This window comes from Taudactylus pleione, unplaced genomic scaffold (genome assembly GCF_031769625.1).
Source record: "Taudactylus pleione unplaced genomic scaffold, aTauple2 ptg000041l, whole genome shotgun sequence".
Classification (NCBI taxonomy): Eukaryota; Metazoa; Chordata; class Amphibia; order Anura; family Myobatrachidae; genus Taudactylus; species Taudactylus pleione.
The window spans coordinates 38079999-38103636 of NW_028284443.1; the positions used below are offsets into that span (position 1 = coordinate 38079999).

Sequence of the window (23638 nt, forward strand, 5' to 3'; positions counted from 1 at the left end):
TGTTATCTTTGACCTCCCTCCCATGCACAAAACCACTTGATCAGAATGAATCAGTGTTGGCAGCAGAGGCTTCAGACTGTTCACTATTAATTTTGGATTAATCTTAACATCTACATTGAGCAATGAAATTAAGCAGTAACTGACACACAACACAAGGTACTTCTCTTCCCTTGGAATGACCCAAATATGAGCTAAACCATGTTGACAGCATGCAAAGGTGGGGGGACCAACAAGTCAGTAAACACTTTATAGTATGTTATGGAAAACCAATTGGGCCAGGTATTTTGCCTTGAGGTGAGACTTTCATAGCCTCTCATAGTATGTGATGGAAAACCCATCAGGGTTAGGGATTTTTGCCCTGAGGAGAGACTTTGATAGCCTCCCGTAGCTCAGTTTCAGTAAGAGTAGAATCTAAGACTAGTAAAGTCAGTATCTGGTATACGATGAAAACAATCTCCTCAAAAGGTAGTGGCAAATCTCAGTATTACAAAGGTGTTCATGGAGGGCACAGGTTATATCATTTGGAGCAGAAAGACTGAAATGCCCCAGCAGTCAGTGAATCTGCAAAGTAGATAAAGAAGAGACAAAAATAGAGAAAGTAAAATACAACACATATTTGACAAACATGCAAGAATAAGACACAGAAGGGAAACATAGTGGCAGGTGTGGAGAACCAACCTGCAGCACTTTTCTATAGGGGTAGCTAAAAGCCAAACCAGAGCCCCTCCAAGCAGATCCCCGCACCTGGCAAGCAGGAGAGGATTGAAGCTGCAGTGTTAAACAATGGGGCAGGCACAGCAGAAAGTCAGAAGTGGAGGACAAGCCGGAGCAAGCCAGGCAACACCGATGGGCAGTGGTCGCCAAAAGGTAACCTCTCCTAGGAAGCGGGGGAAAATTTCCGGAGCGGTCCTAAATGCAGAGAGGACGGGCTGCAGGCCTGTTTGCTGCATACAGGTAAGTCCTGAGGCAGTCCATAGGGTCAGGTTAACTGTCCCAGGCAGCAGACAGATTGGGAATGTTGGAGAGGAATCAGGAGGAGGTGGGTGTAAGTGATTTGGTGGTGCAGGGTCCCGATAGCAGCAATCAGAAGCTAGAAAGGACATAGCTTCAAACAAATGTGGCTGTCCAAGATGGCTGCCAAGCCACGCCCCAATATATTCAGATCTAATAAGCTCCAGAACATTTTAATATATATTTATGCATTTTATTGGTGAGGTTTAGACAAGCTAGCTATTTTCAGTGAAATTTCTTTAGTTGAGAATTCTGGCAGAATATTGGTTCACGGCCTGATTCAGCAAGGATCACGATTCTGCTTGCATGCAGCGCAGTTGCTAATATCAGCGGTGACATGTAAATGTGTGCATTCCCATTGCGATCGCAGCCTGACCTAAAGACGCCCACTTCCCCTTACTAACATCCGTATACTTTAGCAACATAGCGAAATAAATCGGTAACATCAGACCCATACACACAGTTAAGGCAGGTCAGACCTCACGCAGGAATTGCTTACTTTAGCACACGCTATGAGACCTCATGCTGCCTATGGTATTGCAGTGGATAATTTACGCACACCCCTGCAATGCCGTTGAAACACACTGGCACGCCTGCATTCGCCCGGCCACCCACAAACGGCACTGTCTGTCAATCACTCTGCCTTGGGTCTGCATATCCTCTGCGATCGCAGTCCTGATCGCAGCATCTGGCACAGACACTGCTATGCATACGCAGTGCGAATTCATCAGCCGATTGCCTGCATATAAGCAACTGCGATCCTTGCTGAATCAGGCCCTCAGTCAGTTGTGAAAAGCTTTGGATATTAAATCAGGTAATTGGAAAATACATGTTGTAAACTACCTTGTTCATGTCTATTCCTCACATCTCACACAAAAAAACAACATTTTCCATACATATATCCAATAAACGTTTTCAAAAAAGGTTTTATTTATACATGAAAAATATACTAAGTAAAGAACAGAAAGATAAATAAAGTTGGCACTTGTTTGCCAAATTAATGGTACATTAAATGAACATACAGATATGCCCAGCTATATCCTTGCCGCTGGCACAGCAAATCACACCACGCATTGCACGAGCAGGTACGCACACTGCGTTTGCACCTCCAAAGGAATGCATGGTGCGATCGCAGTGCACACCATACCGTAGCATATGCAAGCGCGGGGAATCGCATGGCGCGATACGTTTGTGGTGCAATCAGCCACAATGTAACTGAGCATGTCTGTATCAAATGACACATTTCTATGCTATTTCATAAGATAAACACTTGCAGAGCCGGGTTCATTCTCCTGGTTTGACAAGAAAAAAAATTATACACTATGAAAGGAAACAAACGTAATGTACTGTAGTAAAACTATAAAAGTAGAAAATAAGTTTTTACCAGTAAGCAAAGTTCTGAAGATAAATAAGAATATCCAGCATAAATATCATCATACCTATTATACAGTTTGGTATGGCAAGTGTAATTTCTTTGCAGAAATATTATAAAATTCCCTATACAAATCGATGAACAGAAAATGTGTAGACGATTGTTCAGTCCCGGACCTTGCTAGATGTGGGGGGGGGGTGACAATATGTGGAAACCTCTATTCTCTGCCAGGAAACCATGCAAGTCAATGCCAATAAATGTACTTATTAATACAATGTCAGGCTGTCTATTACATTATATAGATTGTACTCTGTGCACACCAATGTCAAATGTATTACTAAAATGATTACTATTGTAGAGACTTGCGCTATCCAAAAAAAACCAGTGAACGGCAGGATGTAAAACGTCTCTTTCACCGAGTGGCATGTGGAATGGTTGCCTCCTATAGAAACAAACATGGCTCTAATAAGTTAACCAGGGTATTCTCTTATCTCATGCATTGGCAAACACTATCAGAATGTGTGCCACCCCAGCTCTTTACAGTAGTCTTATACTTTGGGCATATTACTTGTGTAGCATACTGTATATTCCACAGATATACAATTAACTGACTCCCAATTGGAACAGGATCATTTCTAAACATCTAATACATGATGAACTAGTTATGCAACTACTAGAATAACAAAAATTCAAAAAGTAGTTCTATCTAGAGCAGTGCATCTCAAATCCAGTTCTCAGGGTACCCTAACCATGCAAATGTGCCAGGTCTCTTCATAGGATCATAAGTGAAATATCAGCACCACCTGTGGATCTTTTACAATGAAATCTGTCCATGAATACGCCTTTGCTCTAGCACGGAGATATTATTAATAAATAATTATATAGCGCATCTATATTCTGTTGTGCTTTACAATTGGGAAATATGCACTGTTAGGGTTCCTGGAGGGGTGGATTTGAGAAACACTGATTTTTAGGATCTATGCCTGTAGTAGCAGACATATGCAATTGATTTATTTTCAGCCTGAAGTGCACCAACCATTGCACCCACAGTGGCACCAAATGTCCCTTAGAACCATCAATAATGCAAAGATCTCATATCCAGGTATAAGTAGTCTTCAAGTGCTTGGCACCTACTGCCTTCCAGTGACATTTATATGCCTTTACATGTCAGATTCTTATAAGTCAGTTTAGTGCACAACACCCAAAATAAAATCAGCACACAAGGCATGAATTATATGTTACAGAAATGGCTATTGCCTTGCCACATAGTGAAAGCTCTCTAACAAAAATAGTTGAAAATTGTTTCGCAATCCTGGCGAGATGTCAAAACTGGACAAAGAATATAGTTTTCAAATAAATGTACTTTATACCTCCGAAACATGTTCCTCAATCCAATGCTAATGCTATGATCCTTTTAAAAATGATAAAGGTTGCTAGCTTATTACTTATATTATATTAGTCAGTTCCTTCACAGTCTGTGTCACTCTCGGGAGAACCACTGCTCCGTCTCTCATTGATGTTACATATCCTCTTCCAGGCAAAATCTTGATGAAAGCCTGCACTGAATGACCTCCCCAAACGTCCATGTGGTTTCTTGGAGACATGATCTTCACTCTCAGATTTGGGGATTCTTCTAGTATGAACTGAAGGTTGGGGTTCAGGTTGCAGGTTGCCAAGCTGCAAGGCCCAGGGACCAAATCTCTGCCAACTAAGTCTTTGAAAAGCCATAAGACAATGAAGGTTTCCTCCAGTCTGGAAAACATAGTATGAGAATACAATAGATCACAAATGAAAAGGAAAACAGTACTAAAGAAGGAACGGATACTGGAGAAAAACGATCTACTTGACATTATCCTCATTTTATTTACTGCTGCACATATACTGTATTTCACATAAGCCAGCTGTAGCTTACTTTCTTCCTATGAGACACAAAATATTCTATGATTAATTATAAACAACTTTACTTTTGTGGTACATTTTGATAACAGCTCAGTATCAAATTTGCTCTTTTGGGGGTGTGGTTGCAACTCAGTTTGAGTGCTGAAAGAAAGTGGCCAATTAGACAGGGAGCACTGGCTGGACAGTTCTAAACCAAGCAGATCCTCCCCTCACACACACTCATTGCGACCAAAGCCTCACACACTGCTGTCATAGCCCAACGTTCTAGTACCTCCTCCAGCAGCCTCAGAGTCCTCACAATTCTGTGTGGGGAGCCCTCCCACAGACCGCAATTCAGAGGAGGCAGGCCACGGAACAGGTTTGGAAAGCATAGCCTTTGGATTCACATAAGGCCACAGTGCTGTGCCTTCGGCTCTTATCATGCTACAGTGTACATACAGCATTGGCCACTAGGTCTAGCACACAAAGCAATAACTCTTACAGGAATTGCAGTTGGGACTTGACATGTATTGTCATTAAGGTTTTGACAGATCCCATCTTCCATACAAGGTCACTCTGGATTTAAGACTTCGCACTGACTGCAACATTTCAGTGCCCTATTTTATTCGTGTGGCACTTTCAGCCTGATGAAAGTGCCACACGAATAAAATAGGGCACTGAAACGTTGCAGTCCATGGCGCAGTCAGTGTGATGTCTGTTCAATCCAGGAGTGCTGCACCACTTGGGAACTAATGCATGGATCTCAGAAGCCTGATGCACATGACTTAAAGCGTCAAATGGAAGTAATGTTTGATATGTGTACAGACTGCCATGCCGATTCACTGAATGAAGCCTTCACCCACACCAGTAAATTGAAACTGTCTGAACCAAGCTTTCAAGTTGTTTTTTTTTTTTTTTAGAATGGGATGTACTAAGCATGCCGCGATGCCATACATTCCGCCACTTCTAAGATACATACTTACGCCGGGTACATACCTAGGTTGCTATCCCGCTAAGAGCTGTCCTTTGCGCTAGAGAGACTTCTGGTTTTATTACCCAGAAGTTCCTCTGTCATCTCTCTGTGCATGCCGCCGGGGGTGCTGGGAGGCCCCTGACAATAAGCGATGCAAGACTAGACAGCCTAATGTTCTTGACGTGTGAAAGTGAATTAGGGGAGATGATCGAATTAGATGAAGAATTGGAAGAAAAGAAAAAGATTATTAAGTGAAGAGAAGACTAGATGTTATCTAATCTTCCTTACATTTTGTTTACATTGTATTTCACTTTATAAATGTATTTGGTTGTTTGTTAATATATAATAAAAATCTTGTATTCTGCATTTATTTATATCTGGGAAAAAAAAAAAAGATAATACTTTGCAAATTTATCTGCACTTATTTTGAGTTGGAAACATCTCTAGCTACACCCCTGTATGTGTGGGGATATAGAAAAAAATATATATATATACACACACACAACGTGTGTGATAAAGATTATAAATCTAGATACGTAGCAAATATACTGTATGTAACGTCACCCTACAAATCCTGGATTTGCCCTTGTAATGTGCCCAGTAACTGTCTAGCAGAATGTTTACTGTGGGACATGTACTAAGCCTCGTAGAGAGATAGAAGCTGATTAGTTGGTACACTACCACTTAACAGGCTGTGTTTGAAAAAAGAAAAATGACCGGAGCAGATTGGTTGGTACTTTTGGCTAGATGTACTAAGTCTTTGGAGAGAGATCAAGTGGAAAGAGATAAAGGGGTCTATTTACTAAGCAGTGTTAGGAGACAGAGTGAAAAGTGATAAAGTGATAAGGTACCAGCCAATCATCTCCCAACTGTCATCTCACAAGCTGTGTTTGAAAAATGACAGTTGGGAGCTGATTGGCTGGCACCTTATCACTTTTCACTCTGTCTCCTAACACTGCTTAGTAAATAGACCCCAAAGTACCAACAGATCACCCCCTGTCATTTTTCAAACACAGCCTGTAAAGTGACCGTTAGAGAGAGTGCCAGTTAATCGGCTCCTCTCTCTACAGCCTAGTACATCTCCCCTAGAATCTCTCTCCACTTTCTCTTTCCAAGGCTTTAAACATCTACCCCACTGTCTTTTGATGCTACAGAATCCTACTTGTACCAATCCATTTGACACTTCTGAAAAGCAGCACAGAATTTTAACCATTCTGAAGATACTGATTACTCCCTTGTAGACCTCTGAAGTATAATTGTTTCACAGTAGCAGTTTGTGCCACCAATTAGAGGCTAGTGATGCCACGCTAATCTAATCATATAATGTATGACACAGGGGCAAATTCAATAGCATGCAAACTGCCATGGACAGCTCGTGTTGTGTTTCCTTCCTGCTAGTTACGATAGGCTGATTCTTCTGGCACCTCCAGAGGCTTCTGCACTTCAATGAATCTACCTCATAGTATTGCTGGGACTAAAGCCTCTAGCTGCATTGCAATCGCTTTTATTTGTCCTGGTAACCGAAGAATAAAGTCAAGTTAACCATAGTGTGGTAATTGTATAGTAGTAGGCAGTTCTGGGTCTCTCGTAACACTATTTGTTTCAAAGTTGTATTCATGCTCCTTAGATGTCATCCACATTTTACTACTTTTACTTCTAAAAGAAAGATCAGTGTTCTGTACTCGCTCACCTTTTTTGTTTTCCGATATTGTAGACCTCTTTCTGTGTGACGAATATCAAAGAATTCAGGATTTTGGGTGTTCAAATCAGTAACAATGTCTGTCCATCTACAGGAAAAATATGAATGAAATGGTTACATAGCAAGCACAGCTATTTTCTAGTACAGTAATTTAACATTTTTAGTAACAGAAAAATAGAAATGTTAACTATTTTAATACTAAATTAAACAAATTAGCGTTTATTGCATTTTTAAGGTTTCAAACGTTAATAGATAAAAACAGAAATCCTGTTTTTATATCTATTAACTAAAACATTTTAACACTGGCTTGTCAAATAGAAATGGTTCATGTGGCTTCAGTGTAGGCAGGCGTGGCACAACACAGATTTAATGCTGGTATAGACTTTAATTTTCACACAACATAGGTTCCAAAACCATGAAGAGGTGAGGGCTTTGTGGTCATAAAGTACAATTATATGTGCCACTGTTCTATAGTCTTAGTTTATTAATTATATATTTTTTTTTATTTTTTTTTTATTTTTTAAGGCTGAACATACTTTTTACAATGAATTGTTGGGTGTTTTCTGCTTGGCTCGCCAATTAATATCCAATATTCAACTTCATGCTGGAACAACGGACCCCTGCAATGCAAACACATATGCTCCATATAACATTATAAGAGGAAAGATGGAATACATTTCTCTTTACATGTCAGAAGTTGACAGTAGATAAAACAGTAAATGATATTTAAATAGGTTTATGCACTTGTTTTCACATTTAGACAAATTATACTTTCATGGTTTAAAGTTACTGTATCTAAATAGCTCTGGCACGTATTGTGTAGATTCTGCTCACCTGTATGCTTTACAAGGCTTTACTGGAGTGGCTTCAAATCCAATAGGGCAAAAATAGTGGTTCTGGCAATGATAAATATAGGCCATGGAATCATCCTTCAAGCCCTGGGTCAGTTTTGACAAAGCGCCAACAGCTAGAAAGTACATATGTGGAAACCAGGTCAAAACAGCAGCTTTGAATTAATCACAGCAGATTCAAACTTCATGCAGTCATGCCTGATCCAGTCTGCTTATCTGAATGTATATTGAAAAATACTTTTACAGCAGGAAATTGCCTACAGCCAATGCCATCTACGCTCCACTTCTGTTTGTGGGGTTATGTGATATTTTGCAGGGGGTGGATTTGGATTAGGTGCTTATCTTTAAATCCAAATTTGGGCAATATGTCCCACACAATAACTACTGGGAGACTATTACATAGCTCAAGTCATCCTTTCTGGAAAACCATTATTCCTTTTGAAATCTCTCTTCAGTTCAAAGTGTTTCCCATTTATTCTAGAACTACTGATTTAAAGAAAAAAAAAAATACTGCCTTCTCTTCAGTTTCTGAATTTAATGTAGATAACATTAGATACAGGATGGGTACAGGATGCCAGCGCTCGGGATCCCGGTGGTCAAAATCTTGATTCCAGCATCCCGACAGGGTTAGGATATCGATACCTGTTGGTAGGTATCCTAACCCTCCTGGACCTAACCTCCCCCCAGTGGCTAAACCTAACCTCCCCCTCCTTGTACCCTAAGCCTGACCATCCCCCCCCCCTACACTGCTACTTAACTTAGGGATGCTGGCGATCGGGATTCTGACAAGTGTTGTGATTCTGGCGCCAGTATTCTAAGCGTCAGCATCCCCTGTGCCGGGATACTGAGCGTATCCCTTAGATACCATTGCTACAGTAGATCCACCAAACCACCCTCATCACCTTCAGTCAAATGAAAAAATAAATAAAATCACGCCACAAGATGTGTCACATGACTTATCACCAGCAAATCCATGATGCCTTGGATCTAGTCACTTGTTTGACTCTAAAAATAGTCAACTAAGATACTATTAAAAGAAAAATAAAAAAAGAAGAAGGATTTATCCTAACTGTAATAAATTAGCAAGGTAGTTTTAATGTTTAAGTGAATTAATGAAGGTAATTTATGCATTGCAATGCTTTCTTATGTGCACAAGGGCCATTCTTGCCAGTCAAATTCAAACTGCATGCTCAATTCACCCTCTTTACTCACAGGCTGGCTGACAAGGCACAGGGTGTTAACAGTAATAATGAAATACTGCATGGTTTAGCTTCAATTAGGTTTATATCTTAAAAAGGGACACATGTACGCTCACTCATGATTTATTTGTTTCATATGTACTATATGGACAAAGTGCACCTGGAAACACGCTTCCTTGCAGAATATGCAAATGAAAGTGTAGTGTACATGCCAATAAGCAAGACCTCTTAGTTGGCAGATAACTGAAAGCCTTTTGTGGTAAGGAAAAGGCTGTTCGCTCCCCTGCACACTCTGTCTGTATTTTCAAGGGAATTCAATTGCAGGTGTGAAATTTTATCAGTTAGTGGACTGAAAATGGGAAATGTGTGCCTCTTTTCTTGCACCTCCAGAACAAGGAGCCCCCCCCCCCCCCCCCTGAGGACTAATTAAGCAATTGGAAGTTTCCATTTAGCTTAATTACTCACCTTCTGAAGCGGTCTCGTCTGCATCCAGCATTGGGAGCCGAGTGTTCTGCAGCAGGGCAAGTATGAGTGTTTGCAAGGGTGTATGAGTGAGTATGTGGGCACGCATGAGTGCGTGTGACTCCCCATGTGAGTGTATACCCCGCCCCCCTGTAGCCAGCGCTGGGGGAACTACATTTCCCAGCAGGCCTTTTGCCTCCCAGCCACCGGGAGCTACGGACACCACCTGAGACCACCGACTATCATTTTTTTATTAATATTTTTTTTTTTATACGCTGCATGGTTTTCAGCTCTCAGTACCCCGCAACGCGTTAAAAAAAGAAAAAAGTAGTTAATTATTTTTAATTGGATACCCTGGGTATTGGGTGCGTGCATACCCACGGTAATCCAAAATTAGCCGCAAGGTTTTTTACCTACTGTAGCTAAACCTTGCGCCAAATTGAATCACCCTCCAAGTGTTCACATTAGTGATCTCAGACAAAACCGTCACTGGACGAAAACTCAGTACACACTTATACCCCTTTTACACCAGATTCCCAGATCCAGGCCTGGTCACTGGTTTCAAATCATGTCACAGCGGCTTGAAACCATTTTACGGCGCAGGTTGGACCTGGGTTATTGCCGGGGCTTCTCCTCTGCCGGCGCCTGGAGAGGACAATCTCCAAGCGTCGGTAAGCTGTCGCTCAATAGGGTGTAAATAGGTCCCAGGTCACCCATTCACACTGCAGGATTACATGGGTTGTTCCAGTGTTCAACCCTGCTCGAACCGGGAATCCAACCCTGGCCCATTTTCCACTAAGCCCCAATCTGGGTTGAAACTGCAATAACCAGTTATTTGGCCAGTGTAAAAGGGGTATTATATCTCGTAAATGTATGGCGAGTGCTCATGTTTACACCCAAGCAAACTATAAACCAAATGTAATACAGTAGAACGTGATTCGCGGGTACTAGCTCAATTTCTGCGAGATAGTCATTAGATTTATAGTGATGACTAGTTTAAAAGGCAAAACCAGGTTTTGCCTTTAAACTAATTTACGCTTTAAATCCAGTGACAATCTCACCAAAACGCAAGTTATTACATTTGGCCATATGAATGGAGGAATACTTTGCTTAGTGGTCATCACGTAGAAGTGTAGGAGGTCTGTTCTTCCCCAGACAAACTTTCCACAACCATTTAAAAAACGTCACTGTATTTGCATATCAAAATAAATCAGAAGAGGCAAAGTCGTAAAATTAAGCAATACCATTGTAGACATTCGGCCAAAGCTTGCCGAAAAAGCTTTTCAAGATTCTGTGCATCCTTTGTTTTATCCTAAATTTTCACCTTTAAATTATATGGGTGTATTTTTCCACATAAGCCATGATACTATGAAGTGTAAACATAATGGGCAATTGACAACAAAGCAGAGCCCTAAAACTTGACTTGCCATACAGGACAGCAGGAAAACTACAAACAAAAAACAGGATCCTTGTCCCTTCAGGAATGTAAGGGCCCAGGGAAAATACCTCCTCTTCAGTGCTGTAAATTGCTGCTGCAACTCGGTGTGTACTCACCGGATTCTCCTGCAGTCTTATTCTTCCCATGTGGTTTGTACAGCATATATGAACACCCTTTCACATGAAAGTGATCATTGATTTGTCGGAACCATCTATGAAAAGGAAAAGAAGGTTAAAATGCAGATCCACACAGAAGAGCTAATGAGCAGGGCTGTAACTAGAGTAGTGCCACGGTACAGGGCACCGCAGGGCAGGGGGCGCTGTTCGGGTCTGTCAGTTTTCCTGTTTATTATAATTCTCACTTATAGCTTCCTCTTTTATCCCCAGCATCTCCCGTCCTCTCCTAGCTCTTCCCTGGCCCTTCCCCACGAGGCCATGGTCCCTTTTCAGGTGCACCTTATGTCCCCATTTAAAAAAATAGGTAGGGGGGGCACCAATGCTCTCTCCGGCACAGGGCACCAAAAAGTCTGGTTACGGCTCTGCTAATGAGGTACAGTATATGTAATTGCCTGCAAGCAGCTGTGGAGTTAATTTTACCTAATTCTAATGACTATTTTAGGACAATAGGTATCTGACAGCTATAATTTACTGTGTGTAGTATTCAAATAATCTGGTCTTCTGCTTTTTTCCTGCATGACAACTAATAACTTTGAAAATATGCAATCTGCAATATGGCATACCTATTTTTAGGTCACAAATCTGAATTAGAGAAATTCCCATTCAGTTGCATTACCAATTATGTTAATGATTCAGGAGCGATTCAATGTGCAACAGATAGGAGGAAAGGCAGGGGGATTACATGCTGTCACCAGATAGGACACAAATCCTATGTGCTAGGCATACAAGTCAGTTCTATCCAGTGATGTAGTGACAGATCTGCATCAGGAATTTACCCTCCAGTCAGTTAGGGTTGGTTTAGGACAGGGTACAATGTTGACTTGCAACTTAAAGTTAATAACATCTACCTATATAGCGCTTTACAATTGGGAACAAATCAGTAATAAAACAAGACTGGGTAATAACAGACATACAAAGGCAAGGAGGTACTGTTCGCAAGCTTACAGTCTATAGGGAGATAGGCATTGATACACAAGGATAGGTGCTATATATTGCATTTTGGTCCAGACAGAATGCACAGTTTCTTGGTGGGCAGCATGATCCATTTACACCGGAATGTCGGCCAAATGTCATGAGGATGTGAGAGAAAGATGATGTGTGAGGTTGTGTGTGGACTGTGAAAGGGGATGTAATTACATATGGAGGCTATGAAGGTTATGTGGGAGGTTCTGGAATCTGATAAGCTTGCCTGAAGAGGTGAGTTTTCAGGGAACGCTTGAAGGATTGGAGACTAGATGTAAGTCTTATTGTGTGTGGTAAGGCATTCCACAGAGTGGGTGCAGCCCGAAGAAAGTCCTGTAACCATGAATGGGAGTAAGTAATGTGTGGGGATGAGAGACGCAGATCTTGTGCTGAGCGGAGAGGTCGGGTTGGTAGCTATTTTGAGATGAGTGAAGAGATGTATGGTGGTGTGGTTTGGTTAATAGCCTTATGTGTAAGTGAAAGTAATTTGTATTGAATACGTTAGAAAACAGGCAACCAATGGAGGGACTGACAGAGCGGGACAGCAGACGAACGTTTCGCAAGGAAGATAAGCCTCGTAGCTGCATATCTTGTGCAGTGGAGGGTTCAAATCAGGAGATATTTTGAGATAAGTAATGAGATATAGTTTGGTTAACTAGGGATGGGCGAGCAGTGCCACCGTGCAAAGCCCTATGGGCATCACAGCCGCTCACCCACGGCCCCTGCATCTGGCTAGCAGGGTGTCTGGAATGGCAACCTGCAGTGCCACTAAGTGTCATTGGGACACACCAGCTTTTACAGCCCCCAGAAGCATCTTGAGAATTCTCTGGACTGTGCTGTAATTCCCAGCGCTGTAATCTCCACCCCCTCCACGTGACTTCATACACTTCATGGGGTCGTGGGCATGGCCGGCACAGGGCACAGAAAAGCTCTGTTATGGTAGCTGAGGAAACAGTTTATAGTCAAGGATGATACCTAGGCAGCAAGCTTGAGGGGAAGGGTTAATTGTCATGTTATTAACAGAATTAGATAAGTCAGGAACTACTATTGGCCAGGGGAAATATTCATTTTGTTTTAGTAAAAGTAAGTTTCAGGTGGAGAGATGACCAGAGCCGTAACTAGACTTTTTAGTGCCCTGTGCCAGAGAGCATTGGTGCCACCCCCCATTTTTTTAAATAGGGACATAAGATAGTGCAACTGAAAAAGGGTAATGGCCTCATGGGGAAGGGCCAGGGAAGAGATAGGGGAGGCCAGGAGAGGTTGGGGATAAAAAAAAAAAAAAAAAGGGAGGAAGCTACAAGTGAGAATGATAACGGGAAAACTGACGGGCCCAAACAGTGCCCCCTGCCCTGTGCCATGGCATTGGTCGCACCACCCTAGTTACGGCCCTGGAGATGACATCAGAGATGAAAAGGCAGGAAGTTTTGAAGCTTGCGCCACATGTAAGCCATCATGCTGTACCTCATCAAAGTTGTATTCCCCGTAAAAGGGCCAAAACGAATCTCTTCAAAGGGTGGCTGGAAACCCAATATATGCAGAGCTTCTTCTTGGGTTATTGGTGGAAGACTGTGGGATAGAAAGAAAAATAAGCTGAGTTCGCTACCTGGAGATGGGGGTAGAGGGAAATTACAAAGTAACCACACCTTGGTAGCACTCACTGTCATGCTCCTGAGCAAATGCAATTGTGATTTTAGATTGGTCAGTCACACTTATCAGTGCAAATGATTTTCCTCTCCCCAAAAGACCCCCCTTTTGTAATATACCTCCCTCTACTCTGACTCTTCAACACAATCAGTTTTCATATGAAACAGAAAGCAGAAGGGGAGCATTAGCATTTAAACTTGTAACATCACTGTGTGCTTAAAGCCAACAATCAGTGATAACTAATTATATTACCTAGGAGACTGCAAGTCAAATATTTTTAGCTTTATGAATAACATGCACATCACAAAACACCCAAGTATTATTTAGCTCAATAACACAGAGGTTTTGGTATACAAGTAGGTATATTTGAACAGCTACTTAACGCATAAAACATTTATTTTTGGTCTTACTACAAAGCACATATAGATCTGACATAGTGACAGTGCCAGAGAAGACATTTGCTGCATTAGATTATTTCCAGCCAATTGGATGTCACCGTCGGCCTTTCCAAGTAGTCAGAATCTGGGATATTTACCATCTGAATTTTACATTTCAATTTGTACATTTCAATGCAAGATGAAGGGGGATATTAGCAAACAGTGTCTAGTTGTATTTTTCAAATACATTCTATGAAATAAAAGGTAGGTACTGAATGATTGCTATAGACAACTTTAGCATCTATAGAAAGCTTGATACATATCCCCCTTATTCATTAAATGATTAAACTTCATTGAAACCCTCCCAGGGCTAGACCTCTACCTCATGTGCAGTGTCTAAGACTAATACCCCTTTTCCACCAAAATTCCGGGTCTGACCCGGAGTTGGAACAGGGTTCCTATCCGGATCAGACCCGGAATTTAGCCAGCGCCAACTCAGGATATTCCCGAGTCAGCGCCGCTCACACCGGAGTCGGGTCTGCATAGACCCGGCTTTCCCCGCGTGAAAGTGGACACTTGGAGATGACGTCATCTCCAAGCGCCGCTGAAGCCGGACCAATCGGCCAGCTTACAGCACACTCCAGGTCATCGTGACCCGGAGTGCGCTGTTCTCATAGCAGGGTTTCACGGGCTAAGCCAGTGTTAAACCCTGCTATTTACCTGGGTTGGATTGCCGGGTCAATCGACCTGGTGATCCAACTCTCTCCCCTTTCACACCAGGGAGCTGCCCAGGATAACCCTGCAATAACCCGGGTTTTAGCTCCGATGTAAAAGGGGTATAAGTAATTTAGATCAGTGTTTCCCAAACTCATTCCTCAGGGAGCACCATTTTTCCTACTTGGTGCATTCATTACTGGCAGACACATTTTAAAAGATCCACAGGTGGAGCTAATTATTTCACTTGTGATTCTGTGAGGAGCCCTGGAAAATATGCACTGTTAGTGCTTCCTGAGAAATTAGTTTCGGAAACACTGCTCTAGGACATATAGGTACTCACCATGACCTTTCTTTTTTCTTTGACATTTCAACACTTCTTTTTCTGCCCCTTAAACCCACTGTTCCACCTTCTTTACTTCTCTCAAAAAAATTTTTTTTAATGTCATGGTTGATGTCATCAGACCCTCCAACATGACTCTTTCTATCTGGTACAAAACGCTCTTCTCTTGGTCTTCCAGTTAATTTATGATTGCAGTCACCTGTGTTGAAATGATTAATAGATAAGGGTGTTTTTAACACCGGTTACTGCAATCATAACTTAAAAAGGAAAGTCCAGGAGCATAGTATTTTGTAGTGGAAGGGGTCCTGTTGGAAAGCACAAGTTATGCAACGCAATATCTGTCCCTTGAATAAAGAAACCTTTATTTGAAAGAAAAAAACTACAAACTAATTCTGCCATGATTATATTTGGCTCTGTTCCATTGCAGGCAAGATCATCATACCAAAAACTAAGATGAACCAGTTGACTAGTTTGTTAGAAATTATGCATTCAACGTTGAATGTGAATTAACCAGACAGAACATACTGACAGATTGACTACATGCAGTATCAATAATGATCCTCATTGGTGCCACACTGTACCTTCCAGATCCCAGAGTACTAAAGAGAAAGTTCCAGCAGGATACTAACGAGGAAATCCCACATGATGTCTTATACTGCGGTCGACTGATACAGTACCTGTAGCGACAAATGTGGAAGTTTAGTGAATAGATAGGAATTAAATTTAATTCTAGGTCTGTTATTACCTAAACTGTACTAAACAAATTACAGCATTGATGGATTACAAAGACACTTTGTTTTATTGAAACACTTCCCATAGAGCCTTCAGAGGTCATTGGACCAAATTTAATCATAATGTGCAAAACGTAGTTCTTAGGATATCAGAAGGGTGAACAAAGCATCAGCATACCATGTTTGTTTTAATAATATAGTCAAATACATTGCTATACTGAGGTTATTTTACTATGGCTAAGAGAGTACTAGGGCAGATTACATGTAACACATGCAGATATATACTTATCTACACAGAATAAATTATGCCCAAGTGTTTTATTACAGTTTTTTTTTTAAAGGACATTTCATATCAGACTCGATAGTAAAAAAATAAAATGTTATTCACAAAAGTGCAGTCTGTAGATCAGACAAGGTTGGGGATAGGTCACGCTCCTTTTCCCCAATGTTGTGTATCTGCAAGTTAGCATAGAGGCATCTGCGGAAAAGCTAAACCTTACACCTACAAATGAGAATCTAAGCCAATGTCCCATTACGGTCACTCCTCATTTAAGATCTAGATGAGGCTAAACATATCAGTATTTTTATGATGAACAGGAATATGCTGAGTACGTGGTCTTAAAGCGGCAGTTGGCTTATCTCAAACAATGTTTTTACCCACCACTATGTACATTACAAACCAGACCAGCACCAGAAAAGGGATGCACAGAGCACTTTTCATGGTGACAGTTCTAATAAATGGAATATTCGGGGAGATGTATTAACGGCAAAATGCGGTAAAACCCCCGAAAATGCCGTCATCTTCTGGTTGCACTAGCAGGCCCTGAATCTGGAAGAGAACAGAGGACCTCATTCAGAGTCTCTCGTTAGGGCACGCTCGCTCGGAGCGATAATCGCACATCTGCGCATGCGTATAATTCGCAGTGCGCAAGTCATTCGTTGCGATCTGATTTTGTTAGCTCGCAAGCCACTTTCAGGTCATTGCTTTGAGTGACAGATAGTGCCATTTGTGGGTGGTAACAGGGGAAGGTGCTTGTAAACGGGGAAGTGGTTGTGCGAACACAGGCTTGTCTGGTTGCCAAAACGGCGTTTAAAGGGCGTGCATAATTAGCAAAGTAGCATTATCGCACACGTGAGTTGGTTGTTTTTTAGCCTGAACTGCTCGCAGTGCTTGGGGTAGGTTAGGTCAACCCCAAGCACTGCGAGCAGCTCCGATGGCCCTCGATGTTCACGATTAATCAAACTCTTCCCGGAGATGACGTGTGCTGCGAGTGACAGGTGGGAGGTTTGATAGTGAGCGACGGCAGTTAGCATATGCTGGACTAAGACATAGAGGGCGTCCTTACAGCGCAAAGCGCGATCGCTTGATTTGAATACCCGGCCCATTTTTGCAAGTGACCGATCGCATCTTGCGAGAGACTCTTAATGAGGGCCAGAGTGCTGAAGGCTGGGTCATGTCCAATTAGGCATTAATTCTATTCGGCACTCATGACAGTATTACAACACGACTCCTGAATGCCAAAAGATCTGCTCCACTGGTGGTAATAGAAGGTCTGGACAATTTTAAATCATTGTTTTATTTTACATAATTGGCTTCCATATGTTATAGTATTACACTAGTTTTTACATTTCTCATGTAGTTTAAGAGTATAAGCCTGCATGCCAAATTACCATCTCCGGAGATCTAGAACTTTGCGTTGTTTAATGTCATCCGCAATGAAGTGTTGGGTACATTCTTTTAATGGCTTCATCTTCCTCTCAGCTTTCTTCTTTGGGACCTGCTTATTAACCACACCTGCAGACAAAGGATACATGCAAGTTACAGAACTAAACAGTGTTTATATGATAAACGCTTTTATAGGAAAAAGGTTATACATCCACAAAACAGCATGTTATGACTTTGCTCGGGTGTGGTATGAAAAGTTAACATTCAAAATGCTAACACCAAAATGTCAACAACTTCTGAATGTCGTCATGGGCGTTAGGACGACATGTTCATAATGGCAACATAACATTTTTTTTTGCATATTTTAGCCTGACCCTTAACCCTCAAAATGACACTAATATTTTGACCATGTCGACATTAGTGAATGTCAGCCTGTCAGGTCGACATTCTTACTATCGACACTGACTGGAGCAGGGTTAGGGTTACCCACTTATAAAGATCTATTAGGACACAGTCAGGCCATAGATATTAAATATATAAAAAGATAATTTAGCAATATATTTGAAATGCCGTAAATGTATGTACAGGCTGAACGCACTGCTTGTAGGCTATGTCTCTTTACACACATTTTTCTAATCCGAATATACTGGACATAGTTTTCACGAACTTGTTAGCGGAGACTAATAGTGACTGCTTTTATTTCACTGCAGTTACGGAATGCCCCAGTGTCGCTCCCAAATCAATTAAAAGCCATTGTTGTACTCCCAAACCTTCATGTACCTGCTCAGTGCTGATCAGGGCCGTAGCTAGGGTAGTGCGGCCGGTGCCATCGCACAGGGCACTGTTTGGGCGTGTCAAATGTCTGTTCATTATCATTCTCACTTGTAGCTTCCTCTTATTTCATCCCCAGCATCTCCTGGCCTCTCCTATCTCTTCCCTGGCCCTTCCCCATGAGGCCATTCCCCTTTTTTGGGTGCATTATGTCCCTTTGAAAAATGAGGGGGGCGCCAATGTGCTTTCTGGCACAGGGCACCAAAAAGTCTAGTTACGGCTTTGGTGCTGATCATGGTATGAAAGAGACTGAAATAGGTGACTGCAATGTCTGTCAAACTCTGGAGTTAGAGGCTGTGTAACAAGGAACTATGAAACAGCACATCACTATGCTTTCTGCTTACTAACTAAAAGGAACTCAGTCATGGCTTTATATTCCCATTAATGATTCATTTCTAAAGCTGCATGCACACACAACGATTTTGTTACCAAAGATTTTCTGAACGATTTTCTGTCAGGTTTTTTAAAGTGTAATGAAAGATTTTTTTGAACTACAAATGATTTTTGCATATTAACTTAATGAAAATAATTTAGTTGGCCGGTCTGACTGAACTACAAACGTGAACGCGCATGAACGATAATCGTTCATCGTTTTCACTCAGAAAGTGAACGATTTTTTCAACAATTGAACGATATAGTTAACGATAATTGTTAAAAAAAATCGCTGTGTGTGTATTCACCTTAATAGTGTTATTTTTTTCTGCATCTAACAATAGGGACAAAAGTAAAAAAAAAGTTTCACCTGATTTGGTTTTCATCTTTGTAGTCATTGTGTTAAAGTCAGATGTATCAATTTCCCAGGCAAGAGGAAGTGTCCTGAGATCATTCGATAAAGAATCCAAGCTTGCATCTTCATTATAAATTATGTCAGGGACACTGCTAGACTGAACATCAATGTAATTTAATGCATTGTTTAAGGAGGGGTTCTCTTGTAAATTTAAACTGCTCACAGCGCTGGGAGCTTTGTACAGAGATGTTGCCTGGTTCAGGAAAGCATAATCTGAACAGATCGTATAAAACTTTTCTCTTGTGTGAGTAACCAGGCATCCCCAGGGATAATGACGGTCACCACCAAGCTCTAGGTTTCCAGAAGCAGCATCTCCAACATCAAAGGATTTCACATTTTCTTGTATATTGTCCCTTGGAGATTTCCCTCTGGACTTGTGGTCATTGCTGCCAGAACCATTAGCTTCTCTGTCAGCCTCTACGTTAGGCATTGAATGAAGAGGTAATATGAAGTATACCAAAACCTTGAGGCCAACAACTTTTCCTTCAGTAAGAAAGACTAATTATTTCAGCTGTTAACTTCATAATGAACATAATACCTGTAAGGGAAATATAGGACATTAAGTTCCCTGCAAGTTGCCATGCATAGTTCAACATCAAGATACTAGTTTGGGAAATTGTAACATATTCTTTTACTTATCTCAGATTCACAGAAACAACATTTTTGGAAATCATAAATTAATAATGCTTCCAGGTAGATAAAAACAAAACCACTTCTGTACTATTGTATGAACTTACACCATTGGAAGTCATTGCATTTTTATATTGGGATTACATTGCTGTTAAGACAGTTGATTGATATTCATAAGCCGTGATGAAGATCATGTGCCAGCAGGATATACAACAATTAAGGAGTCTATTTACTAAGGCTTGGATGGAGATAAAGTAAACAGAGATAAGGTGCCAGCCAATCAGCTCCTGTAATGTCACAGGTTGTGTTTAAAAAAAAAAATGACAGTTAGGAGCTGATTGGCTGGGACTTTATCTCATTCCAAGGCTTAGTAAATAGACCCCTTTTTGTCCTTTGTTCTTACTGTATGGATCGATCACAGTCATCCTATTGTGTTTAGTAGTGAACTTACATATGTTTAGTGCTCTACAGGACAAATATAAACTACCTCCAGCTCACATGCTCCATATATCAGCGCAGAGACATCTGTCTGGTATGTGTGCAATGATCATGCCATACTACATACTATTCTGCTAGTGCTGTGCCCATACACCAACGTGCCAACATAAATCTTTCACACTGTGATAATAATCTGATGGTAAAGTGGTTGGTATGCTCTGCAAAAGCAGCTTTAAGCTGGGTACACATCTATACAATCCTTGGTCCGATCACCAGTTATCGGATGATTGGGTCGATGACTGTATAGGCGTGTATGCCATACCATTGCAGGAGCGCTACGCGATAAACTGTTTTTAACGCTCCTGGAAAGGTCGGGATTGACAGTTTGCATTTTATGTTCCGTTTAACATTTCGCAGCCCGACCTCCCAATCCCATAAAAGCCTGTACACACTGAGCTATGGCCCTGATTCAGAGCCGGACGCTCTGACCAGAGCGCTCGCTCTGAATCAGGGCCCACCTCCATAAATATGTAGCGTCCTCCTGGACGCTCGTATGGCTGTGGGTCACCACCCACAGCATATACGAGCGTGCAGGATGATGGTCTCGATGGTCTTGACCATCGCGACCATCGCCACTGCGAGCAGAAGCCTGCGGTTGAGTTTCTCAACCGCAAGGCCAGGAGTGATTTTGGCTCTATCAGAGCCAAAAATCACTCCCACTGACATCACTAGTGAGGTCAGTGGGGCCGGCTTCTGACGGTAGGCGTTCCCTTGGGAACGCCTCCGTCTGGCAGGCACGCCCCCGGCACGCCCACCAAAGGGGGCGTGCTGTCAATCAACATCGACAGCACGCCCCCTTTGATCAGACACTACGAGCGAAGGAAAGTCCTTCGCTCGTCGCGTCTCGCGCATGCGCATGACGGAGCTCCCTCCGTCGTGCGCATGCGCAGTGCAGACCATCGACCCACTTGCGAGCGGACAGCCGCTCACGAGTGGGTCTGAATCAGGGCCTATGTCTGCACAGTGTTCTGCAGTAGCTGACAGTCAGTCATGCTGGGAACACACTGCACAGCTGATCGGGAGAGTTTTACCTGATCAGCCGCTGATCGAAAAGGTGAGCACCCAGCAAGCCATGTGCCTTGTCCACAGGACTATGCATGTTTACAGAGTAGCAGCAGTTTGCACAGTCAGCGTGGAAGAGTTGAACAGGGGGAAAGGATTCCTAATGAAGCATATACAAGATCCATAAACAATCTAGAAAAATGCGGCAATTCTAAATACACATAAAAGTAAAGAAAGTTTATATATAATCTTGATAGATGCTTTTATGCAAGTAATCCAAAACCATGGGGTCTATTTACTAAGCAGTGTTAGGAGGCAGAGTGAAAAGTGATAAAGTGCCAGCCAATCAGCTCCCAACTGTCATTTTTCAAACACAGCCTGTGAGATGGCAGTTAGGAGCTGATCGGCTGGCACCTTATCACTTTTCACTCTTTCCTAACACTGCTTAGTAAATAGACCCCCATATATGACATCTACTCACCAGAAATAGGTGAGCATCAGGCATGGAAAATTTTTCTATTTTGCAGCACATCTCAGGAGTGCTTCTTACAATAGACCATCTGTTTCTGGCCTCCAAATAATTTTCCTAATGCAATAACCTTGGCTTAATTAACTAACTAAAGTTAATTTTAACATTAGCTCAAGTTATTGCAATGCAATTGAAAATATCAGAAGCAGCCTAATATGCTATAAAAAGGAATCAGGTTAGCAGGTATACTGTACTAGAATTACAAAGCATAACGGTCAACACATTTTGGCTCAGCTATGACTTTGATCATATTAATTTCAATGTGTGAATTAAATACTTCACCATTGTGATATCCTCAAATGTAATGAACCCATTTGTTACAACATACAAAGTTAGCAGTCAATTTAATAACACTGGATAGCGCAATTAAACAAAAAAAAAATCAGATTGATTAATCTAGGCTCTAGAGCCAGTGTCAAATGGACAATGGTAAGTAACGATTGTTTGACTCTTTGCATTCTAGAGAATTTAATATTTATACAAATCAAATAAAAAATAAAAAAAACACCACACATTTAAATCTGCCATCACCATTTAGTAAATTAGAGTTAAAATGTATCTTGTGTGCTGATAACATCACAGATTGTCAATCTGTGGTGTTATCAGCACACATTGTATATAGTGTGCTCTTTCCACATTTCTTAATCAAAATCGCTACAAATGCTGAAGGGAAAAGCAGCACAGTGATGAAGGACCAGGCCTGTGTCCCCAGCTCCAAGACAACCTAACCACAACAAAGCATGAGTAGATGGCTGGTGCAGCCAGACAGCAGCTACATACGTGCAGAGGTGACATGATCATTGCAGGCATGATATCTCTACCGACTGTGTAACACTGAAGCTTAAAGCTCTATGCATTCAGCCTTCAATTCAGCTTCAGTCCATCTTACCTGCCCCAGCACCCCCTGAGGATGGCTCCTCCAGCACAGCAGTGACAGGTGCGTGCACTATACCCCGTGTGAGGTCAGATGGGACTATAGCACAGACTAGGAAGCAGCGGCTCTCATCCCCTGTCCACCTATTCTCCTTAGTATTACCACTCCCAGGCTAGCAGCAGTAATGACCCCGGTCCTGGTGTTACTCTACATACAGTCATCGCCACCTGCTGTATGGAAGACCTCATCTTTTAACCCTTTCAGTGCTTAATTCAAGTGCATTGCAATTAGGAGCTAATGACTATAGTTATCTCATTGCCACTTCATTTCTCAGCTATCGTTTTTTTTTGTGTGTGTGAAAGTGTGAAAGTAAATAAATAGTGGCTTATCTATACTGATAGTACTAATTAGTATATGATGTCATCTGTTATTGCACTGCAACCAAACAGATGTATAAAGGAGAGAGAACTACATGTGCCAGCAGCGTACTTTTCAATCATCCGATCTCAGTGGGACAATTCTGGTTTCAGGGACTGTGCCACTGTTTCCCTATGATCAGGACATTTTCTAGATAAGCAATAGGTTGGGAGTAGTGATGTTCATCGATGGTTAGCACCTGCTGGACGTTCACCATCAATGGCAGATCCTCCAACATGACCCGTTCCACGAGGTACAAAATGCTCTTCTCCTGGACTTCCCACCTAATTTATGATTGCAGCCACCTGTGTTGAAACACCTTTCTCATCAATCAACTATTTCAACACAGCTGTCTGCAATCATAAATTAGATGCGAAGTCCAGGAGCAGAGCATTTTGTACATAGTGGAATGGGTCACATTGAAGGGTAGGCAATGGTCGATACTTGTTGAATTGATGGGAGATCCGATGTTTCGCCAACATTTATTTTTTTATGGTCTCCTGTCTTCAATGTAGTACTAGGGATGGACATCGGAAAACCCACTATCAACTGATGGCTGGGCTTCCGCCATCA

At 41.8% G+C, this 23638-nt stretch overlaps 1 protein-coding gene across 2 annotated transcripts; it reads right to left on the reverse strand.

Annotated features, from left to right (window-relative positions):
- Positions 1 to 1919: 1919 nt before the first annotated feature.
- On the reverse strand, positions 1920 to 23334 carry BIVM (basic, immunoglobulin-like variable motif containing). 2 transcript variants are annotated; one of them, XM_088458239.1, is made up of 10 exons: positions 23265 to 23334; positions 19071 to 19653; positions 17503 to 17626; positions 15682 to 15777; positions 13484 to 13588; positions 11000 to 11094; positions 7768 to 7900; positions 7470 to 7553; positions 6925 to 7021; positions 1920 to 4135 (listed from the first exon to the last, which is right to left on the reverse strand). In XM_088458239.1, the coding sequence occupies exons 2-10, from the start codon at positions 19543 to 19545 to the stop codon at positions 3839 to 3841; spliced, it is 1506 nt and encodes a 501-aa protein (XP_088314365.1). In that variant the 5' UTR covers positions 19546 to 19653; positions 23265 to 23334; the 3' UTR covers positions 1920 to 3838. The 2 variants fall into 2 exon arrangements, with proteins under 2 accessions (XP_088314365.1, XP_088314357.1); XM_088458231.1 differs by lacking the exon at positions 23265 to 23334 and adding an exon at positions 22664 to 23176.
- Positions 23335 to 23638: the final 304 nt, after the last annotated feature.

Coding starts and splice junctions, on each gene's coding strand:
- BIVM (XM_088458239.1), bottom strand. CDS start 19,545: ATGCCTAACGTAGAGGCTGACAGAGAAGCTAATGGTTCTGGCAGCAAT. Junction 7,022..7,469: donor CCAACAATTCATTGTAAAAA/GTATGTTCAGCC, acceptor TTTTTCCTGTAG/ATGGACAGACATTGTTACTG. Junction 4,136..6,924: donor AATATCGGAAAACAAAAAAG/GTGAGCGAGTAC, acceptor TATGTTTTCCAG/ACTGGAGGAAACCTTCATTG.